The following is an 18420-nucleotide window of genomic DNA, read 5'->3' as shown; positions in this document are numbered from 1 at the left end:
CTCGAGCTTCATAGTGTCCCTTTCACAGATAAAAATGTGAGCCGTGTTTGTGCGTGTGAGAAAGGAAGGAGGAAAGAGGGAGGGCAAGAAGAAAGAGAGACGTTTGTGTCCCTTGTGCTTCACTCTGATGCATCAGACAGCATATTGTCAGTGACAGCCCAAGTTATTGAGGCTAAGAGCACGTCACTTCACTTGCTCTGCAGAAGCGTAATCCACAGAAGTAGCTGCATATGGACCCTCTGGTCCCCATCCTGCAATAAAACATCGATTGATCTCTGCTTCGTGTTGAGTCTTTCATTCTCTCTGATCCGCTGATGACGATGAAACCCTTTGTCTGCCTCTCTATCATGAAGGTGAGGAGTAGAAGTTTCTTCAGCGCTTTGATCCCCGTGTTTCTCATCAGTCTCTTCAGAACCAGAAGTGTGTGTATGAATGGAGTGTGTTGATGTTTGTTTTCAGGTTTGTGTGTGTGTGTGTTATCTGTGTGTGGATAGACAGACGGAGGTTTCAAACCAGTGAGAAGGCAAACAGCAGAGGACTTTTGATGATGCACAGTGGAGAAGGGAGCTTCTTCTTCCTCTCCACTTCAAATCCACACAGCCTCCAGATCAGCCAAATGAACAATGGGGCGAAGTGGGAAATGTGCTGACGTGCATGTGCTCACACTTGGCTGAGATGCTCCCCCTCCTCCTCCTGAGCGCTGCTGATTCCCATCCTGTTATTTGATCATGTTTAGACGCCTCACGAGCAGGTTAACCTCTCCATGAGAGGCTGAGCATTTCAGATCGGGCCAAAACTTCAGGGGGTATCAGAGCCCAAAGATGAAAGAGAAACCAGGTGCTGTAACGACAAGTACAAAAGCTGAAAGACATCATGTTAAAACCTATCTTCTCTCCCTCCTCCTTGCTGCTGACCTGCTTCGCTGTAATACCTTGAATGCATGCTTGAGCGATGCCCTTGGCACTAGTGGACAACAGAGGTCTCCATGGCTCGTTAAAGCCTGTCTTGAAGTATTGATCGAGTTTTTCTTCATGTTGTTTGTTAGTTTCTTCTTCTGCAGCCCCTCCCTGAGCGCCAGGCCTTATACAAGTCACAGGCCAGTGCACTGGACTTAGTGTGTAATAAACTGGCTGCTCACTAAAGCACCAAACAGAAACTTATACAGGAGTTAAACAGTATGTGAGTGAAGCATTAGTGTTTCATTAAAAAAAAAAGATAAAAGTTTGGGAGGTCGAGTTTGACTCTTTGGCAAATAAATGACATTCAAAACAATGATGATGCATTCAATAGCTGTTTCAGAATGAAGGAAACAAAAACCTCACACCGTGAAGTAGAGGGATTACCAGACTCATTGTCATTCAGTTAGAACGAAAAACATCAAACAAGTTTTGAACAAGTAAACACTCACAGTCTTGGCTCTCCTTGTGGATGTATCTTATCATTTCTGAAAACGACATGAGAATGGCAGCTGTCAATCATTGTAAAATGTGTCATAAGACCTTGTTTTTGACATCCAGTAACTAAGAAAGGCAGTATGAGGCTGAAGCAGTCCTAGGTGTGGTTAATTTCATCAAACAATAGACTTTATAATAAATGTATGGAGTTTCCTCGACATCACTTGTCTGTTTCTGAAACAGATTTTCAAGCAAATTTGCTGGCGTGGCCATATTGGAAGTGGGGCAACTTGAGGGGCTGTTGACACGACAACAGTTTTAGGGTGAAATGCTTTCAGTGAAAACGCTGATGTCACGCTCTGCTTCGTGCAAGTGCATACAACAGTCCAACAGTACTGTTGTCACGATCGTTGCGGACTACCATGTTGTGCTTGTGCTACTCAATCGGCTGAATTTGCTGACTGTCTTTCAACAAAATGTGCATCTGTTGCTCCACTTCTGCTCTAAGTATTCACCAATTTGCCAGATGGTCGGCCCAACTCTACTTTGGTGGAGATTTACCTAATGTAGCTTCTGGACAAGACAGTAATAACACCACCTACAGGCCTGGCATGCTTACTACAGCATTTTCAGTACCTCAGCGTTTCCATGTAAACGCAGATTTTTTTTCACTGCATTTTAACTGCGTTTTAGAATAAAACGTCATGTAAACGGGGCCTGAGTCTCCACACTTGTTGAAAAAATTTCAGAAATCTTGACTACTTGATGGAGAAGACTCAGGAGACTCAGATGGCTCAGGTTGAAATAGTTTATGTAGCTTGATGGAAGAGAAGTGACAGGCAATACCCATGGGTTCCCAGTGTAATGCAGAGTCCACTGTAACAGACCAGTCTGTGTGCTCACTATTTATCATTACTGAGATTGGGTTTGCTTTGGAATCTCACCATGTGATACAGTCAGGAACGTGTGAATCGGATCCAACTGTGAACAAATAACTTCAAGGCCAATTACAGGTTTGTGACTATTTGACACATAAAGAGGCATAAAGCAATATGAAAAAACCTCCACAACATTAAGCGCTATAGGGTGCCCATCAGTCATGTGAGCTGCCTCTGATTAGGCCAGTAGGAAAAAGTTAACCCCCAGTACAGTGTGTGCCAATAGTGATTAAGACAGGAGAGTTTTTTGAATGAGGCTGTAAAAAGGTTAATTTCTGCATTTTTTGGGCTTGGTGTATATGTGACTTCCAGTACTTCCAGAGACAGCCTCAAGTCGACACCCGAAAAACGCCAGATTTTAGCTCTTCCACATTGTCTCATTTTCTTAGGCCACAGGTAGCACACTGGCAGCATGCTAAGACATCTGCTAATGTAGCCCAGCATTGAATATCAGAAGCGTTGTGTTTGATGATGCTGTGGGTGTTTCGGTTTAAAAAGTGACCTTGTTATCTGAAGACTTTAAGCTATGACTTTGCAGCAGTGGTTGTCAATTATAGTGACAGCATATTTACATTGATGCGCTGTGCTAACGTGATGAATTATGTGCTAATAGAATAAACTGAATAAGACTCAGCTCTGGCTGATAGGTCCAATTTTTTTTTTATCATGGAGGTCACTGAAGGACAACCTTCCCCAAACCACTGCAGCACTGTTAAGAGTTTCCACTGAACTCTAGTGGACCCAGAAGGTCAGGTCAGACAGCAGCGCTCAGGGAAGCAGTTGGAAAGGAATACCAGGCGAAGGAGAGGTTAGAGTCAGGATCTGTCAGTCTGCTCCACATCAAAGGAAGTGGACATAAGAGGAGTGAAGGCCCTGCCCGCTCAGGATGTGCCACGGGGGTGACTGTGACTGTTCTTTCACCTCCCCGCTCGGCCAGGAATCCAAAAGGGACAGACAAGACGAGCAAGGATCGACCTCTGTGTTATTTCAGCTTTTTACTAAATGTCTTCCTGAAAGCCTCGATAGGATTAGAAAGGACTGTTTCAAGGTCACTTCTCACCCACTGGAAGAGAAAAAAAAGCTTGGCACTTGTGTCACATGCTGTAACGGAGCGACTGGGGAGGACAGGGTACCTTGAATTAGCGCAAACTCATCTCGTTTAGCGATTAGTCATTGTCCCAACCTTCACACTCTGACTTGGACACAAATACTCCATATGTCAACAGAATAGGTTTGTAAACGGGCCAAGAAATCCCTGAAACCACTTTATCTCAAGCATGTAACTAATGGATATTTATTGCAGTATGCCAACAATAGCAGGCAAGGCAACAACAGCCAAGGAAATACTTCTAAATGCAGAGTGTGCTGGGACGCCATCTGTCTCTTTTGCCAAGCGTACAGATGATTATCACATTGGCTATAATAAGCCCGACGCTTTAAGCTTCTGCAAGATCATTTCTTTCAATTGGCTTCTTAGATACATGATGGTGCTCCTCTTTCAAGAGTTCAGGGATCATATCATTGCCCTTCTGGTGCTTTGGGCTCAAAATAGCTCCACAAAGCCTCTTCTCTATCAGAGCATTTTGATATAAATCTGATACTTATAACCTCTGAATTCTGCTTGGATGAAAACTTTTTGCACTGGATGTGGAGAAGTTGTAATAGGAGGTTTTCAGCCAGGTCATTAGCTACTTCATACCATCCCTGCTTGTACCGACTGACCTTATGTTGAGGTACAATCCCACTAATTGGATTTTAAGAAAGATGCTTCTACCCCGAGGGGAGGAAGGGCGATCAGGGACATTGATTTCATTCATATAACATTTTTCATCCTACAGTCTACCTCCATCCACAATTATCTCTGGGGCTCTGCGGCTGCTAATTGACTTCACACAGACTCCTTTTTGCCGGCCAATTACAAGTCCTTGCTTAAGCAGTGGCCAGAAGAGCAATGGAGCTTGTCTCACAGGGGAAAACATATGACATCTCTTTTATTTCAAGGGAAAGCACTGAAGGTGGGAGGTAGTAATGACCATAAACAGGGGGATGGGACCATTGGAGATACCTCTTCTGTATCTACCTGCTTCTCCCCGGGGACAAAACTCACACTGGGATTGTTATCTCTTTTACCACTCTGCTATTTTAAGGACAAAGCCAAGTATCAGGGTGTAAACTGTTGAATGCCTGTCATTCAGAATGAATCAGGACACTCTTACCCTGAGTTGCCAATGAACCTAACAAGGTGGTAATTAGCACATCGTGGGGGTTGGCCAACCATTCCTGGAGCTGCACGACTGTCTGGGAACTGCCTCATTAGACGCCCACTGTCACCCCCGCTGGTGTCATCCCTGCATTGCCTCTGCTATCATTTTGGAAAGCAATGTCTGTTTACAAGCCCGTTGTTATTTAACGGCCTGGTGTCTCGGTGTCTGAGTGAATAACTTTTGTGCCGGTGGATCGTTTTAGCTGAGGTGAAGTGAGGGCATAATGGTGTGCCAGGACGTGAGGTCTCTTTGCTTGTGGCTGAAAAGTTCTTGTGCCAACTTCATGCAGCTCTGAGATTGATAGTTTCACCTCTGTATCTACTGTGCAGGCTTGGGAGCCAAACAGTCTGTTTTGCCAAGATTTTTATTTATGTGATTCAAATCTCACTTTTCAAATCCAGGCAGCTGTAGCTCGTGAACTTTTGAATAGTCCAGATAAAGTGTTGTCTTGAATCTGAGGGTCAGCATGCCCAGGTCTCTGACTTTGGATGTTACCCTTTATGCAGTGGGAAGCTTCATGTGATATCCTTTAGCCGTACTTATAGCCTAAACCTGCAAATTCACAATCATTACTGTAGTTTTCCCCCACAATTCTTTGCTATTTACAGTTATGTACGAAAAGACCCTTATCAGCAAGATACTGCAGATGTTACGACTGTAAAGATTACAAAAAAACTATCAGTTACAGCATGCATCAAGGTCCAGACACCCCTTTATAATGATAATTTCATATTTGCTTTATTTTTATTTTTTGTTGCAGTAGCTTTTTGTTTCTTTTCCTTATTATCTTCTTTAAAAAAACATTTTTAGTAACCTTTGTATTTGGAGCCTTTCATTATGTTTGATGGAAAAGTATGATGACATGAAGATAAACAGCATTAATTTTTCATTTTAATTGCTTTTCATGCAGAGTAGGCAAGCCCAATTTGATTTTGATGGGTAGGGGTTTTCCAGGAAGTTCCCCCAGACTTGGGATGTGTATTGTTGAGTGGGTAACTAATGGTTTATAAGAAATCGAGTCCCTTGTCAATTTTTTACATAACTACCTTATGTTTACTATTCTGCAACAGCTAGCCTAGCTTAGCAGAAGGATAACAGTTTCCCATGAAACTCTGATTCAGGATTTTCTGTTCAAAGTTTGACTCAAGAAGCAAGGAACACACAAAAATGTACATTACTCTCCAATCCTACATTCAACATGTCATACATCTCCTAACGGACCAAATGCCACAGAAAACATAACATTAAGTTGATGCTAATATATATGGGTAATTGCGATGATATGCTATTGGTTGGCATTCTTTAGTATAACTTTGGTTTTAAAACAGAATTTCAGCTTTCATCATTGAAACTAGGGGGTGTAACAGTACACAAAAATCACGGTTCCGTACGTACCTTGGTTTTAGGGTCACAGTTCGGTACATTTTTGGTACAGTATGGAACAACGCAAAACCATTTGCTTGTTTAGCATGTTTATTAAACCAAAAACTTTCCATTATACAGCGAGGGAGGAGGCTCTTCAAGCTCCGGTTGGTCGTTAGCAGCAGCCATGATGCACAATTCAGACACAAGCTCCTGTGGCTACGGAAGCTCTTTGATATTCATCTTCTGATTGGCTCACCGTGAGACGTCACGTCCACATGATATGCACATGATCGCAAAGCACGAATCACAGACCACTTTCCTCATGAATATTAAAAAGCCTTCCCTGCTCAGCCAATCATAGACGAGTACTCACGTGAATATTAAAGTTCCAATACAGCGCTGTACCTAACTGAACAGCCTTACGGAGCGGTTCGCCACAGATACATGTACCATTACACCCCTAATTGAAACATGTCATTCACTTTTGGTAAACACTGAAGACTCCAAATGTCAGAATTAGGGATGGGTACCTTTCGCATTTGAAATGCTATGGTATCGATGCCCTGTACCTGGCAATCTGTATCGGTACTCAACGGTACCAATTTCAGTACTTTTTGTGTTTATGTGGTAAAAAATATTAATTTGTTTGATATTAAAATCTCAATTTTTTATTTTAACATATTTATTCTTCAATATATAACCTTGCAATGCTGTGTTTATGTCCAATACGGAAAAAAACTTGGTACCCATTCGTAGTCAGAATACTGATAGGCAAACAGGAAGACAGAATACTGATAGGCAAACAGGAAGACAGAAGAAAAGTTGCGCACAGTCTCATTGCTGACTTTCGCATAACTACAGCAAGCTCAAGGTTCCAAACAGCTCAAAGCATTGCCGTTACCACTTCCGGACACTAGATGGCACATTTCAGTCAATAACATATAACAAAACAATACATCTGTCACAGTTTTTTACTTATCTTAATTCATTTATGTCCAAAGATCTAAGAACCAGAGGCCATATGCAAAGATTTTGACTTATTATTTGTTTACATCTAGATATCCAGATCCAGTGACCAGTTTCATATTTATTTGCTCAGAAACTCAACAAAATGTTGTTGACACTGAAAACCTGTACAGCCTACTTTTTGTATTGTTTGTCACAGTCTCAGCCTCAGCCTCTGTCTCCAGCCTAATCAGCCTGACTCCAATCACCTGTGCTCCTGCTCACACCTGCACCTCATCTGCTGCCATCAGGCCACCTATATAAACCCCAGCTCCACACACAGTCATTGTCAGACTGTCTTCGCACTCACGCTGAGAACTTCAGACCTGTCTTCGGACTGCTTACCTGTTGCCTACAAGTTCCGTCCCAGTTTCTGCCTGTTACGCCTGACCCTCGGCCTGACTACAAGGTATCGACTAAAGCTTCTGTTCGTCACTCACCCGTCTGCCTGAGTCCCTGGCTGTCGATCCTGCTTCTGTCTCGGACGCCGAGTTCTGCCTGTCCTGATCCGTGTTGGTCTACCTGGTACCTGATCCCTGCCTGTCTTCGACTCTGAGTATCGCCTGAATCCTTCTCCGTGTTGGTCTGCCTGGTTACTGAACCCTCGCCAGCCTTCTACTACGTGAGCCTTTGCCTGTACGTCTCCTGTGTGGCTCAGTCAGGAGAACGCTCGTCTAGAGATCCTGTGGTCGCGGGTTCGATCCCCGCTCAAGCCGCAACTCCCTGCATTCAAAGACTGTCTGAGCCTTTGTCCCAAACGTCTCCTGTGTGGCTCTACTGAAGAGACACTCATCCTTCATTCCTAAGTGTGCGGGTTCAAACCCCGCTCTGAACTGTGCCTTTAAGTTTCTGCCAATAAAGACTGTTCATTGTTTATCACCAACTACTTGCTTCTGGGTCCTAAATACAAACGTGTCAATTGTTAAGCAGTATCGATAAGCACATCGGTATCAATAAAATCTTATCAATACGTATCCCAACATATGACTTTCTAAACCTGCCTTGCTCATGCTAATGCTACAGCCAAATGGGCCGTTTCATAACTAACGAGGCTGTTTGAGTAATGACTTGATATACACATGGGCCCATGTCATTTCCAAGGCAACAAGTGAATAACAGGATGTTTTTTTTCCCAATTTTTCTTCAAAATATTTTTTTTCCATTGGATTTTGAAGTTGAATTAAACCCAAAGCATCAGCGTGCCATCGTGTTAGCAGTGGCATTAAATAAGTGATGGAATTAAGGGGAAAATAAAACAGTTCATAGCTTTTAAGAGGGAAATCATTCTCCCGTAAGTCGACAGCTTTTATTCGTTATCTTTGTTGTTTAATTCATTTGCTGATAGCACTTTCCTCACCCAGCAGCCTTGTCCATCTTTCAACTCTTCACTGAAAACGGCCATGATTAAAAATACAGTAAAGTTCCACAACAGAGGTCTTGTAAAAGCGTCTGTGCGTTCGATTCTGCGCTTTCTAAATGTTTTATCCCTTCTTCTGTGGGAATATCCTGTTACAACTCACTGTGGTTATTTCTTCATCGGTTCCCCTCTGACTGTTCCTTTATTTTTTGAGCTCCAAGAGCGGCTCTGAAAAACGCTTTTTTTTATTGAAATCAAAACAAGCCTCTAATGACTTCTGAGTGTGTGGCTGAACAGTGAAGTGCTGGAAATAAGCAGTGTTTGACACTCCGCCTCTGAAATGAAGTGTGATAAAAACACTCATGATGTGGATTAGCTGACAGTGGAGTAAGTCTTTCATTGACTGCTGTGAATTCACCGTGTCTTACTGGAAGTGATGCATTATGTTACCGACAGATGTTCCTTACAGCTTCATCCAGATCTGGTTTGGAGCCGGGGCGATGTAAGTCTGAGTCTGGCGTCTGTTCTGGAGAAGCCCTTAACACTTCTGACCTTGTGGTTTTGTGGTGAAGGAAAACAGATGTTGGACATGATCTTGATTGTTAATGAGGCTTCTTTCAGGTATTGTTACAGCTGCTGGAACATGAGGAACATGATGCTTTGAGTCATTATCTCACAAAGGATTGTGAAGATTTAGAAAAAGCTGGCTCAGCTCCTCTTGGCTGTGAAACAACTTGTCTCTCAATGAAAGTTTTGTGGAGCACTTAAGAAGTTTGACACCAGTTACATGAAATGGCAGATGGCGAGGTGAGCTCAGAGTTTCCCATGGCAGACACCAAAATGTACACACCATGATGATGATGATGATGATGGGCAGCAGCATGTGCTTTGCTTTCATTTCCAAGAGAGACAAAGCAGGGGGTTGTTGGAACATCCAAGCGCTCTGTTTTCGCCCTCTCATGGATCTTCTATTATTGATCTAACCAAGGCCTCCTCTCATCTCCTCTTGTTTGTTCTCCACCGCCTCCCTGTTCCCTTTACACATATGTGTGAAAACTAATAGCACCCTCAGACGCAGCCAGAGCCACAGCTTGTTTGTTGTTTGCTTTAATCCAGGCTGATCTAAGAGGCGGAGGAAAGGCGGCACAGGCAGAGGCAGAGGCAGGAAATGCAGGCATCAATCAGAAGCGAAAAGGGGCCGGGATATGAAAAGGAAACGAAAGGTTAAGTGAGGAGCAGCGGAGGGAAAGAAAACACAGAGGATATGATAATTCAGAAAGCGATCTCAAACATAGGTGTGAGGAGCCCCCGCTGGGAGCTGATGAATCTCCGAGGCGAGGGAGGCGAAGACGCAGAGTCAGATGGAGCGGTGCATGACGATGAAAGGGTAGGAGGGTAGGGAGGGGGTGAGCTTCCACGTGCGTTCCCATGCATCATCTCTGCACACATCCCCCTCAATCCCTCCCTCTATCCCTCTCTGTTTTTAATGATTCTCCATCCTTGAACTACAGCTCCCCTCCACACACTCCTCATGTATACGAGAGCGTCTAATAGCCACATGACAAGGCACAAAGGCTTCCATTGTGTCCCCGCATGCCTTGTACTACCAGCCCGGCAGGCCAGTGATGTGCTGCCTTGTAACCTAGCGGGAAGCTGCGAGTCACCTCCCCCTCCTCCCCTTTCTCTTTTCTCTCTGCGTCTCTGGAGATATGATGCACGGCGCTAACGCAACCTGACAGGCGGGCCACAAAGACTACCCTGTTAGGAGCACTTGAGTGGGAGTTCGCTTTGGGCAGGGGAGGAGATTTGCATGTTTTGTGTGTGTGTGTGTGTGTGTGTGTTTTTTTTTGAAAGAGGGGGAGATTGATTTTGTTGACCCAGTGGGGTGTCTACCCTTTGGCTGCAGGAATCCTGTGGCAACAATTAGCTCGGTGCATTGTCCATATTGAAACCAGCTGATCTTTGAAGGCAGTGTGTGAAAATGGATCCAGGGTGGCAAAAAAAAATCTACATGGGAACGAGCCTGAGACAGCTGAAAACATGTTTGTGCGTTTTGTTTTTTCTCATGTCTCAGATTCTGGGAACATTCACCGCAGCCTTGTGGTTTTTTTCTAGTTCCATCGCATAAAGCAAGTCCCAGCTTTTGTTTCTTTGACCTAAATTCCTCACATTCATTGTGCCAGTTAAAAGTCTATTGAGTTACATAATGGAGAGCCATGGTCCTCTTGGCCCTGGCTCGCACTCGTACCACCGGCATGCTGCAGTTACTTCACCGCTTCAGCTTAAAGGTCCCATATTATGCTCCTTTTCTGCAGTTTAATATGGATCATTAATGTCTTCATGAAATGGTAGTAACATGTTTTGGTCCAAAAAGCCAATAAATCAAGCACAGCAGCATTGTTTCCAGGCTCTCATAGCCCCTCTGTTCAGAACGCTCTGATTTAGTGGGCGTGGCCTTCGTACGTAAATGAGTCACCGCTGATACCGTCCCGCTCTTCCACGTCACTGAGAGCGGCGCCACGAGCTCTGAGTGCACAATGTTTAGAAAACAGCGAAGCTCGCTTACCGTAACATTACGGGCTGAAACAACAGGCTAACTGCAGATAAAGTTAGCATCCTGAAGCTAACACAGAGACAGTGGGGACACTGAGGAAAAGCTCATCCATCTGCTCCACACAGCATTTAAAATACTCACATTTGCAGGGTCCGAGGTTTGTTGGCAGATGGTTGGTAATGTGCCTGGATTCAGGACCAGTCTATTGGCTAGCCCTCTGTTGTACTGTCCAAAGTTGGAAAAGCAGTCGGCCGTGAAGTGACTAGAACACACATGCACAGTTTTACTGAGTGTAGCTGGAACATTTCCTTGATTAATGAACTCTAACCACTTAGTCTTGTCTTCTTCTGAAATCGGAAGCTTGTGCATGGAACTATGTGGCTGTTTACAGCCCAAAACAGAGCAGTGATGGCTCTTCAACTTAAGCATTTTCCTCCCTTCTGCTGGAGAGATTTCTCACCAGCAGCGGGGAGGGGTAGTGGCCGAGAGGGGGTTCGAGGGTTTCTGCTCTGGTGGACCAATCAGGTCAGACTTGCTCCTGATTGGTCAAAAAAGGGAATCGCTGACGTTGGCAAATCCCCAAAATCCAAACAGATTGTTTTAGGTCAGGATTTTACATTCACTAGCACTACTAAGTACAGGTTTTGTCATTTAATATCACATTTTGTGGGCTGGGAGGAAAGCCAAAGACCCACAAATTTCACTAAAAGACTTAATAAAGTGATTTTTGCACAATATGGGACCTTTAAGTAAGGCAGCAGGCGCTCGTAACTCCCCACAGAACCCCACACATCACATGAATTATTAGTTCGTGAGCGTTCCTGCAGAGAATAAGTGTTGAGATGAAATGATTTAATCCAAATGCTGCCACGAACACGACTTTTTGTCAAATGATAATGGGGAGACATCGACCCCCTCAACAAGGCAACATAATGCCGCTGATCTGCACTCCCAGCAGTGGTTGTTTTTCCTCCTCAGGGCAGAAATAAGAAAACTTTCTATCATTAACAATGTTTCTGAACCTCGTAGGCGATAGCTCTCAACAGCAGCCAAGAGTCTTCCTCAACTTCTCTCTGAAAAAGGGCGTCATTAAAGATACAGTTCAAGTTTCACAGCTTCATAAGTATGCAATGCGTAGGATGGAGCTCATTTTGAATGTTTTATTTCTTTTACAGTCGGAATATCTAGTTACTACGCACTGTGATTATATCTTACTCTGTTTTTTTAAAGCCCCCCACCCCGAGAAAGAAGTTTTATTTCTAAATCAAAGCAACCCTTCTCTGACTTCTGAGTGTGACGATGATCAGAGGAGTAGTGGAAGTGTCTGGCACACTGGCTCTGAACCACAGATCAAATATTCATCAGGTGGATTAGCCAACAGGAGAACGAGCCTCACATGATATCTTTATGGAGAAGTTGTGGTGTGTCTTCATCTGATGTTCCTCACAGAAGCTGGAATCACATTTCGTTTGGAGCGTGAATGACAGTTCAGAGTCTAGCAGTCGGTCGTTTTCTGATCCGGAGCAGATCTTACAGCTCGTGGAAGAGAATCTGGCAGACTCTGACAGCAAATATTCACTCATACTGCTTTTTGAATTTACAACTTTAATTCCAGGAAAGTTTGGATACTGAGTAAAATGTTTTATGAAAATATGTATTTGTACAAAATTCCGTTGCCAACAGCACATTTCATAAAAGTTGGGAAAGGCACAGAAAGTGAAGAAGTTGCATAATGTAGAAAATGAGAAGCGGTTTAAGAATTTTAACTAATGCTTGTTATGACCCTGATGAAGGCCATAAGCTGAAACACATTGGGCTAGAATAAAGTTTTTTTTTTTTTTTTTTTTAACCCTTTTAAGACTTCTGTTTCCTCTCCACCCAGAACCCTCTGCTTCAAAGTAATGTTAATAAATAATAATACAAACTTGTGTTATCTTTGAGGCGTCAGTGGCTTAGTCCACTTAGGACTTGGCTTGGTAAGTGGAGGGTTGCTGGTTCAAGTCCAAGCATCCACTGTCCTTTTCTCTTTACATAAGATGTACAAAGCACAAAAAATTACTTTTAAGAAAGAAACAAAGAAATAAAAAAGAAAGAAAGAAAGAGAAACTGTCTGTCTCGTTATCATTGTACAAGTCAACAGGATTGGGAGTTATTAGTGCCCATTGCATTAGTAGCTTTACACCTGAGAATGCTCCATTAATTCTTAAGATAAGATAAGATAAGATAAGATAAGATAAGATAAGATAAGATAAGATAAGATAAGATAAGATAAGATAAGATAAGATAAGATAAGATAAAACTTTATTGATCCTCAGGATCCCTTTATTGCAGCATACAACAAGTGAGAAGTAAGAGCAGTACACTTAAGTGTCAAACACAAGATGTGAAAAACTAATTAACATTAACAATAATACAGTAATATAAAGTTAAAATGAAGTGGGATACATTGGAGCAAACTAATAAGTTAACATATTTAAAAAATTAACATATGTTTAAGGTGTAAACAAACAATTTGGGTGTGATTTCTTGAGAGAAATGATAAAAAACAAAAACAAAAAAACAATTAAATTAACAGGCAGGTTGTGGCAGAGTTTTCTACGTATAGTCTACATTGTTGGCACTAATTTCCACCTGACCCGAACCATCTGCAGTCTCCCATACCAAACAGCCTTCTTTTCTCACTGTTAATGGTCCAGACATAGGGATGGGTACCGAATTAGGTACTTTGGTAGGTACTGACTGAATTCCGTCTGTAGTACCGAGCACTGATACACATAAACTCAAACAGTACCACGTTTAAGTACCTAAACACATCCTTATGACTGTGAGGGAGTGAAAGACTAGGTGATTTTCCATGCCGGACATGAACACAGCATTGCAAATTTACAAATTTAGAATAAATATGTTAAATTGAAAAAAAAATAGATTTTATTATTAAACAAATTAATATTTATTACCACATAAACACACAAAAGAAACAAAAATTGGTACAGTTTAGTACCGATTGCCAGGTATCGGGCATTGGGACCAGATCATTTCAAATGTGAGAGGTGCCCATCCCTAGCTAGACATGTTTGTTCCCTGGTAAGAAGTTTGCATAGATGTGGATGATAATAAAGGGTGAAACGCTGCAGATGAAATGCGAGCAAGAAAGCCGAAAAGTCCACATGGAGTCCAACATCAGAGCAAATTGTTTAATTTAGTTAAAAACCATAATCAATTAGGGTTTTTTTATGTTTACAGTCTGATTGAGTTGTCTGTTCGTCTTATATTCCATGTTAGCCCCCCTCCCCCCTTGTTTTTTTTTTGACAATTCAAACCCTGACTATTTTTTTGTTGTTGTTGTTCGAGTAATCTTTAAGTGACAACAAGAAACAATGCTTGGAATTGGCATTGATAACTTGAAAGTATGAGTATTTTTGAAACGATAGATACAATAGAAAAGGAATGAATATTTTTCCATCAAGTCCAAAAAGTTTAGTAAAAATGTGTCACTTCCAAGAAATTACATGAATCTGTCATCACTGTTTTACAAAAGTTTATTCTCTTTACAGTTGTATTTAAAATACAACTGTAAATGATGACTGCTATTTTAGGTGTATTTGACTTTGGACATCTGTTTTTAAACCTTGCCATTAGATTAACGTTAGCGAGATAGCAAGATGATGTAAACCACATTCTGCAGGTCTCACAACAGCATGGCTCAGTAGTAGAAGAGTCCAGTAGCTTAATTTGTCCCTGACTAAAAATATTTGGCGCATCATCAAAATGTAAATACTGAAGTCTGAGCAGCTCAAGTCTTAGAACAGGCCTCAACTTGACTGTTTTCCTTTGTTCCTGAATGTTTGAGTGTCATTGAGAGAAAACGATACCAGCATAAATTTTCCATACACTGGTTTTAACGTCTTAAACATTTTACCCATGTCCAAACTTTATTTTTTATCAGGGTTTGTAGAAGAAACAGTGACACATCATAACAGTAGATTTTCATGAGCTTTATTAGGTGTCTCCTTGCAGCTGTTGGAACAATTGCAGCATGTTTTATGTTGATGGGACCTCAGTGCTCACTTACTCACTTACTCAATCATCTATATAATGTTAGCTGTGCTCTCCCTGCATGGAGAAAAAAAATGAAAGCACTTGTAACTAATGACCCATATTGAAGGCAGATCCTGTTCCTTCCCGTGGTCCACACGGAGGAAGAGCGCTGTTACATCAAACACGAGGGAATTCTCCTCCTGCTTTGTCATTCTCTCTCTGCATCCGTTTCCTGCTTCTGACAATCCGTCGCTCAAAGCAGCATCTGAGATTTCTCCCTCATCTCAAGGATGACTGCGCATCTCTCCTGCTAAAGTTGTGTAATTTTAATCAGCAAGGAGGTATTAAAAATTCATCAGATATAACAATCTTTCATTCAGCTTGTGTCCCGTGAAAAGGTAGCCTTCACAGACACAAGCCGTTGTGTTTTAAACATGAGCTCTTCAGGCTTTGAGCATGTGTTATCGTCTGTGCTGAATTCAGATCGCGGGATGTCCTTTTGATTGTTTCAATATGAAATCACTGGAGTGTGAGTTTTGTAAATGAGAGTCCTCCTGTGTGGTTTACTTGTTGTTCTGACCCAGATTTCTCTTTCCTGTCCTCCAGGTAAGGTGTTGAATACGGATCTGCGTCACTACCTCAGCCTGCAGTTTCAGAAGGGTTCCCTCGACCATAAGCTCCAGCAGGTGATCAGGGACAACCTTTACCTGCGAACCATTCCCTGTAAGTAGACTTTATACAACCTTGTGCACTGCAGACACCAGACAACTGGACTCAAGTCATAGACTCGACTCAATCACAAATTTGACGAATTGAAACTCGACTCAACCTTTTACCTTGAGGGTAAAAACTTGAGACTCTACTTGACTTCAAAGACAATTACCTCAGACTCGACTCGACTTGAGGGTAAAAACTTGAGGCTCGACTTAACTTGAGGGTAAAAAACTTGGGACTCAACTCACTTTAAGGCAATGACTTCAGACTTGACTAGACCTGAGACAAGCTAGGTCGGACGACTTGTAGCATGTTCACCATGCTACGAGTCATGCTATAGGTTCGCACTTTTATTTATTGATTGATTGATTGGAGACAGGTGTGTAGCTAGATCACAAGCATGTAAGCAACCAATGGGCACACACAACACAGTGTGGTTTCTAGCTAATAATGGCGACTGCCCCAATCTGAGAAGACACTTTTCTGCCACAGCCATTCTGAAAATAACCCTTGAAGGCCAGTAGCACCGAGTCAGTGACGTGACAAAGTAAACAATTATAGGCATGCGGAAAGTGAAACTCCTGGTGTGCATGATGACGGCTACCCTATTTTGGACACAGGCTGTGCATCGCTATAGGTAAGAGTCAATAGTCAAACCCCAAAACCTGAAATGGGACACAACCATTTTTAACAAAAGTAGATGCATCAAAACTAACTGAATAACATAGTTAGTGGACTATGAGCCGCTACATTTTTCAAACGCTTTGAACCCTGTGGCTTAGACTATAGTGCGGCTTAATTACAGATTTTTACAGTCTAACAAACTTCATAGACCGAGCAACTGCCTCGAAAGTTTTTTGGTATTTGGGTGTGGTTTAGGCTCTGAGTCCTCTCTTGCCCTCTGTTTTTCAGTTACTGATCTGTCAGTATGTCCGTGTTTGTCTGTTTGTTGTCCGAAAAACACATCAGCGAAACTTTATGTCTCATGCCACAACCGTCTGTACTACAGCAGCAGTGTTTAGAGGAATAAAAGCTCAGAAATCTTAAGTGCTTCATTAGACAACCTTACAGGCTTCAGAAAACATACAGAACATAAATTTAGGAAAACTCACGGGACGAAAACATTTCAACACAATTATTGGCTTCCAAAATGCTATAGTTAATTGCTTTAAATAAAATGCAAAAAGGTTTTTTTTTTCTGTAAATATTCTTCATTCCTCAGACCCAGTTTGCTCACCAGTACAGAGCACTTCAAGCTTGAAATGGGATAAGTTTCTCTTCCTAAAGCACATTGTGGGTAAAGGTCGTTTTCTAACACAGTATCAGACATTTTCCACCTGCTAAGTAGGATGTGCACACTTATAACACAGAAAATAGTCAGAATCATGTTTTGAATTGTCATCACTTTTTATTTACATTGTGATATCGCTTGGGACCTGGATTGTAGGGACTGGTACAGTTGACTGGCAGAGACCACTTCCTGTTTCTCCTTCTCTCTGTCTCTGCTTGTTGCCATCTGACCCTTCCAGATGGCCTGGTCTGTTCTCATCTGTAGCACAGTACAACTCATTACCTCGCAACATTACTTTCGCCTTGTTAGTGTAATTGAAAAGCCAGGTCTTAATGTAACTCAGGGAAACACCTAAACCCCTTCCTCCCATGGGAAATATCCATGAAGACTTCAGGGCTTTAACGAAACAAACTTTTAGATCAGGTGAAATGAAACACACTTTCTCAATTTTGATGTTTAGTTTAAAGAAAATGAGCACTGAGACTTGATCTATGAGAGACTTATACTCCCCTTTGAGGTAATAGCCAGCTTGTGTTTATCTCACAAATAAAGGTGCGAAATTAAACACCCCACTTTTTCTCCCTCCCTCCATCCCTCTCATTACTTTCCATACCAGACTTTTACTCCTGCTCGACTGCTCCCTTCGAAAACTAAGAGTGAATAACAAGGATAGAACATTTTGATTTTATACCCGAGTGGTCTGAAAATGGAAAACAAGGCCAACAAGCGTAAATGTACGGCCAGCTGCAGCTCTCTGGGCTGCACAGCTGAGTTTAAAAAAAAGTTTCTTTCCATTTATCACCACTCTGGACGTTGCTCATTACCCCTCTCTCAGGCAGTCAAAATGCTCTTGTGTCTGAATGCATTTTTCCAACAGCAGTGATGGTTAAATCAAAACAGCAGTGTTTTCATAGCGTCTCATCTCGCTGAATGGATGTGCACAGATTTATCATCCGGGGAGCGAATGATTGATCTGCAGTTACTCAGGAATATAAATGAAAAGAATGTGAGTATGTTTGAAGTCCTGGAGTGTTTGACATGCAGGCCCATGCTGATAAGTTGTCTGTTCCGCCTCTTCTTCAAGGCGTGAACGCTGCTTGATTTGATGCCTCCAACAATAGCAGGGGAAGGTTTGAACAATGCTGTTGCAGCGTGGAGATTGAAGGTTGCTGCTCTCCAGGCGTTCGGTGTTGGCCCTGGAGAGTGACGAGGCATGACTCGGGGGTAAGCTCCTGGGACATGAGCTGAGTTTAGCAGCGCTCTCAGGTCTGCTGGGATCTTGGATTTTGCAGTTGTTGCAGCAACTGTACTGCAAAGCTTTATCTTGTTGACATAATCCTTGAGTGCAGCAACACCGATGATCACCTCTTTTTTTCTAGGGTATCTGGATAACTGAAAACATTTTTTGAGCCATTCCCTCTGCAAAAGAAAGGGTTCCTCCTAGGTTTGCTCAGTCTTTGGAATAGGGTTTGTAGGCCATCTAACATGTTAAGGATTTTT

At 42.4% G+C, this 18420-nt stretch overlaps 1 protein-coding gene across 3 annotated transcripts in view; it reads left to right on the top strand.

Moving 5' to 3' along the window:
* Nucleotides 1-18420, top strand: part of magi3a (membrane associated guanylate kinase, WW and PDZ domain containing 3a) — a 205659-nt gene that overhangs the window by 101421 nt on the left and 85818 nt on the right. For all 3 annotated transcript variants that reach the window (XM_074681144.1, XM_074681145.1, XM_074681146.1), the window contains exon 2: nucleotides 15522-15638. In XM_074681144.1, the coding sequence (XP_074537245.1) occupies nucleotides 15522-15638 (117 nt within the window). The remainder of the gene's footprint in view (nucleotides 1-15521; nucleotides 15639-18420) is intronic.

This window comes from Halichoeres trimaculatus, unplaced genomic scaffold, assembly GCF_033239565.1.
Source record: "Halichoeres trimaculatus isolate MK-OKI-2021-1 unplaced genomic scaffold, fHalTri1.1 fHalTri1_scaffold_11, whole genome shotgun sequence".
Lineage (NCBI taxonomy): Eukaryota > Metazoa > Chordata > Actinopteri > Labriformes > Labridae > Halichoeres > Halichoeres trimaculatus.
This window is presented reverse-complemented; position numbering and strand designations above follow the sequence as displayed.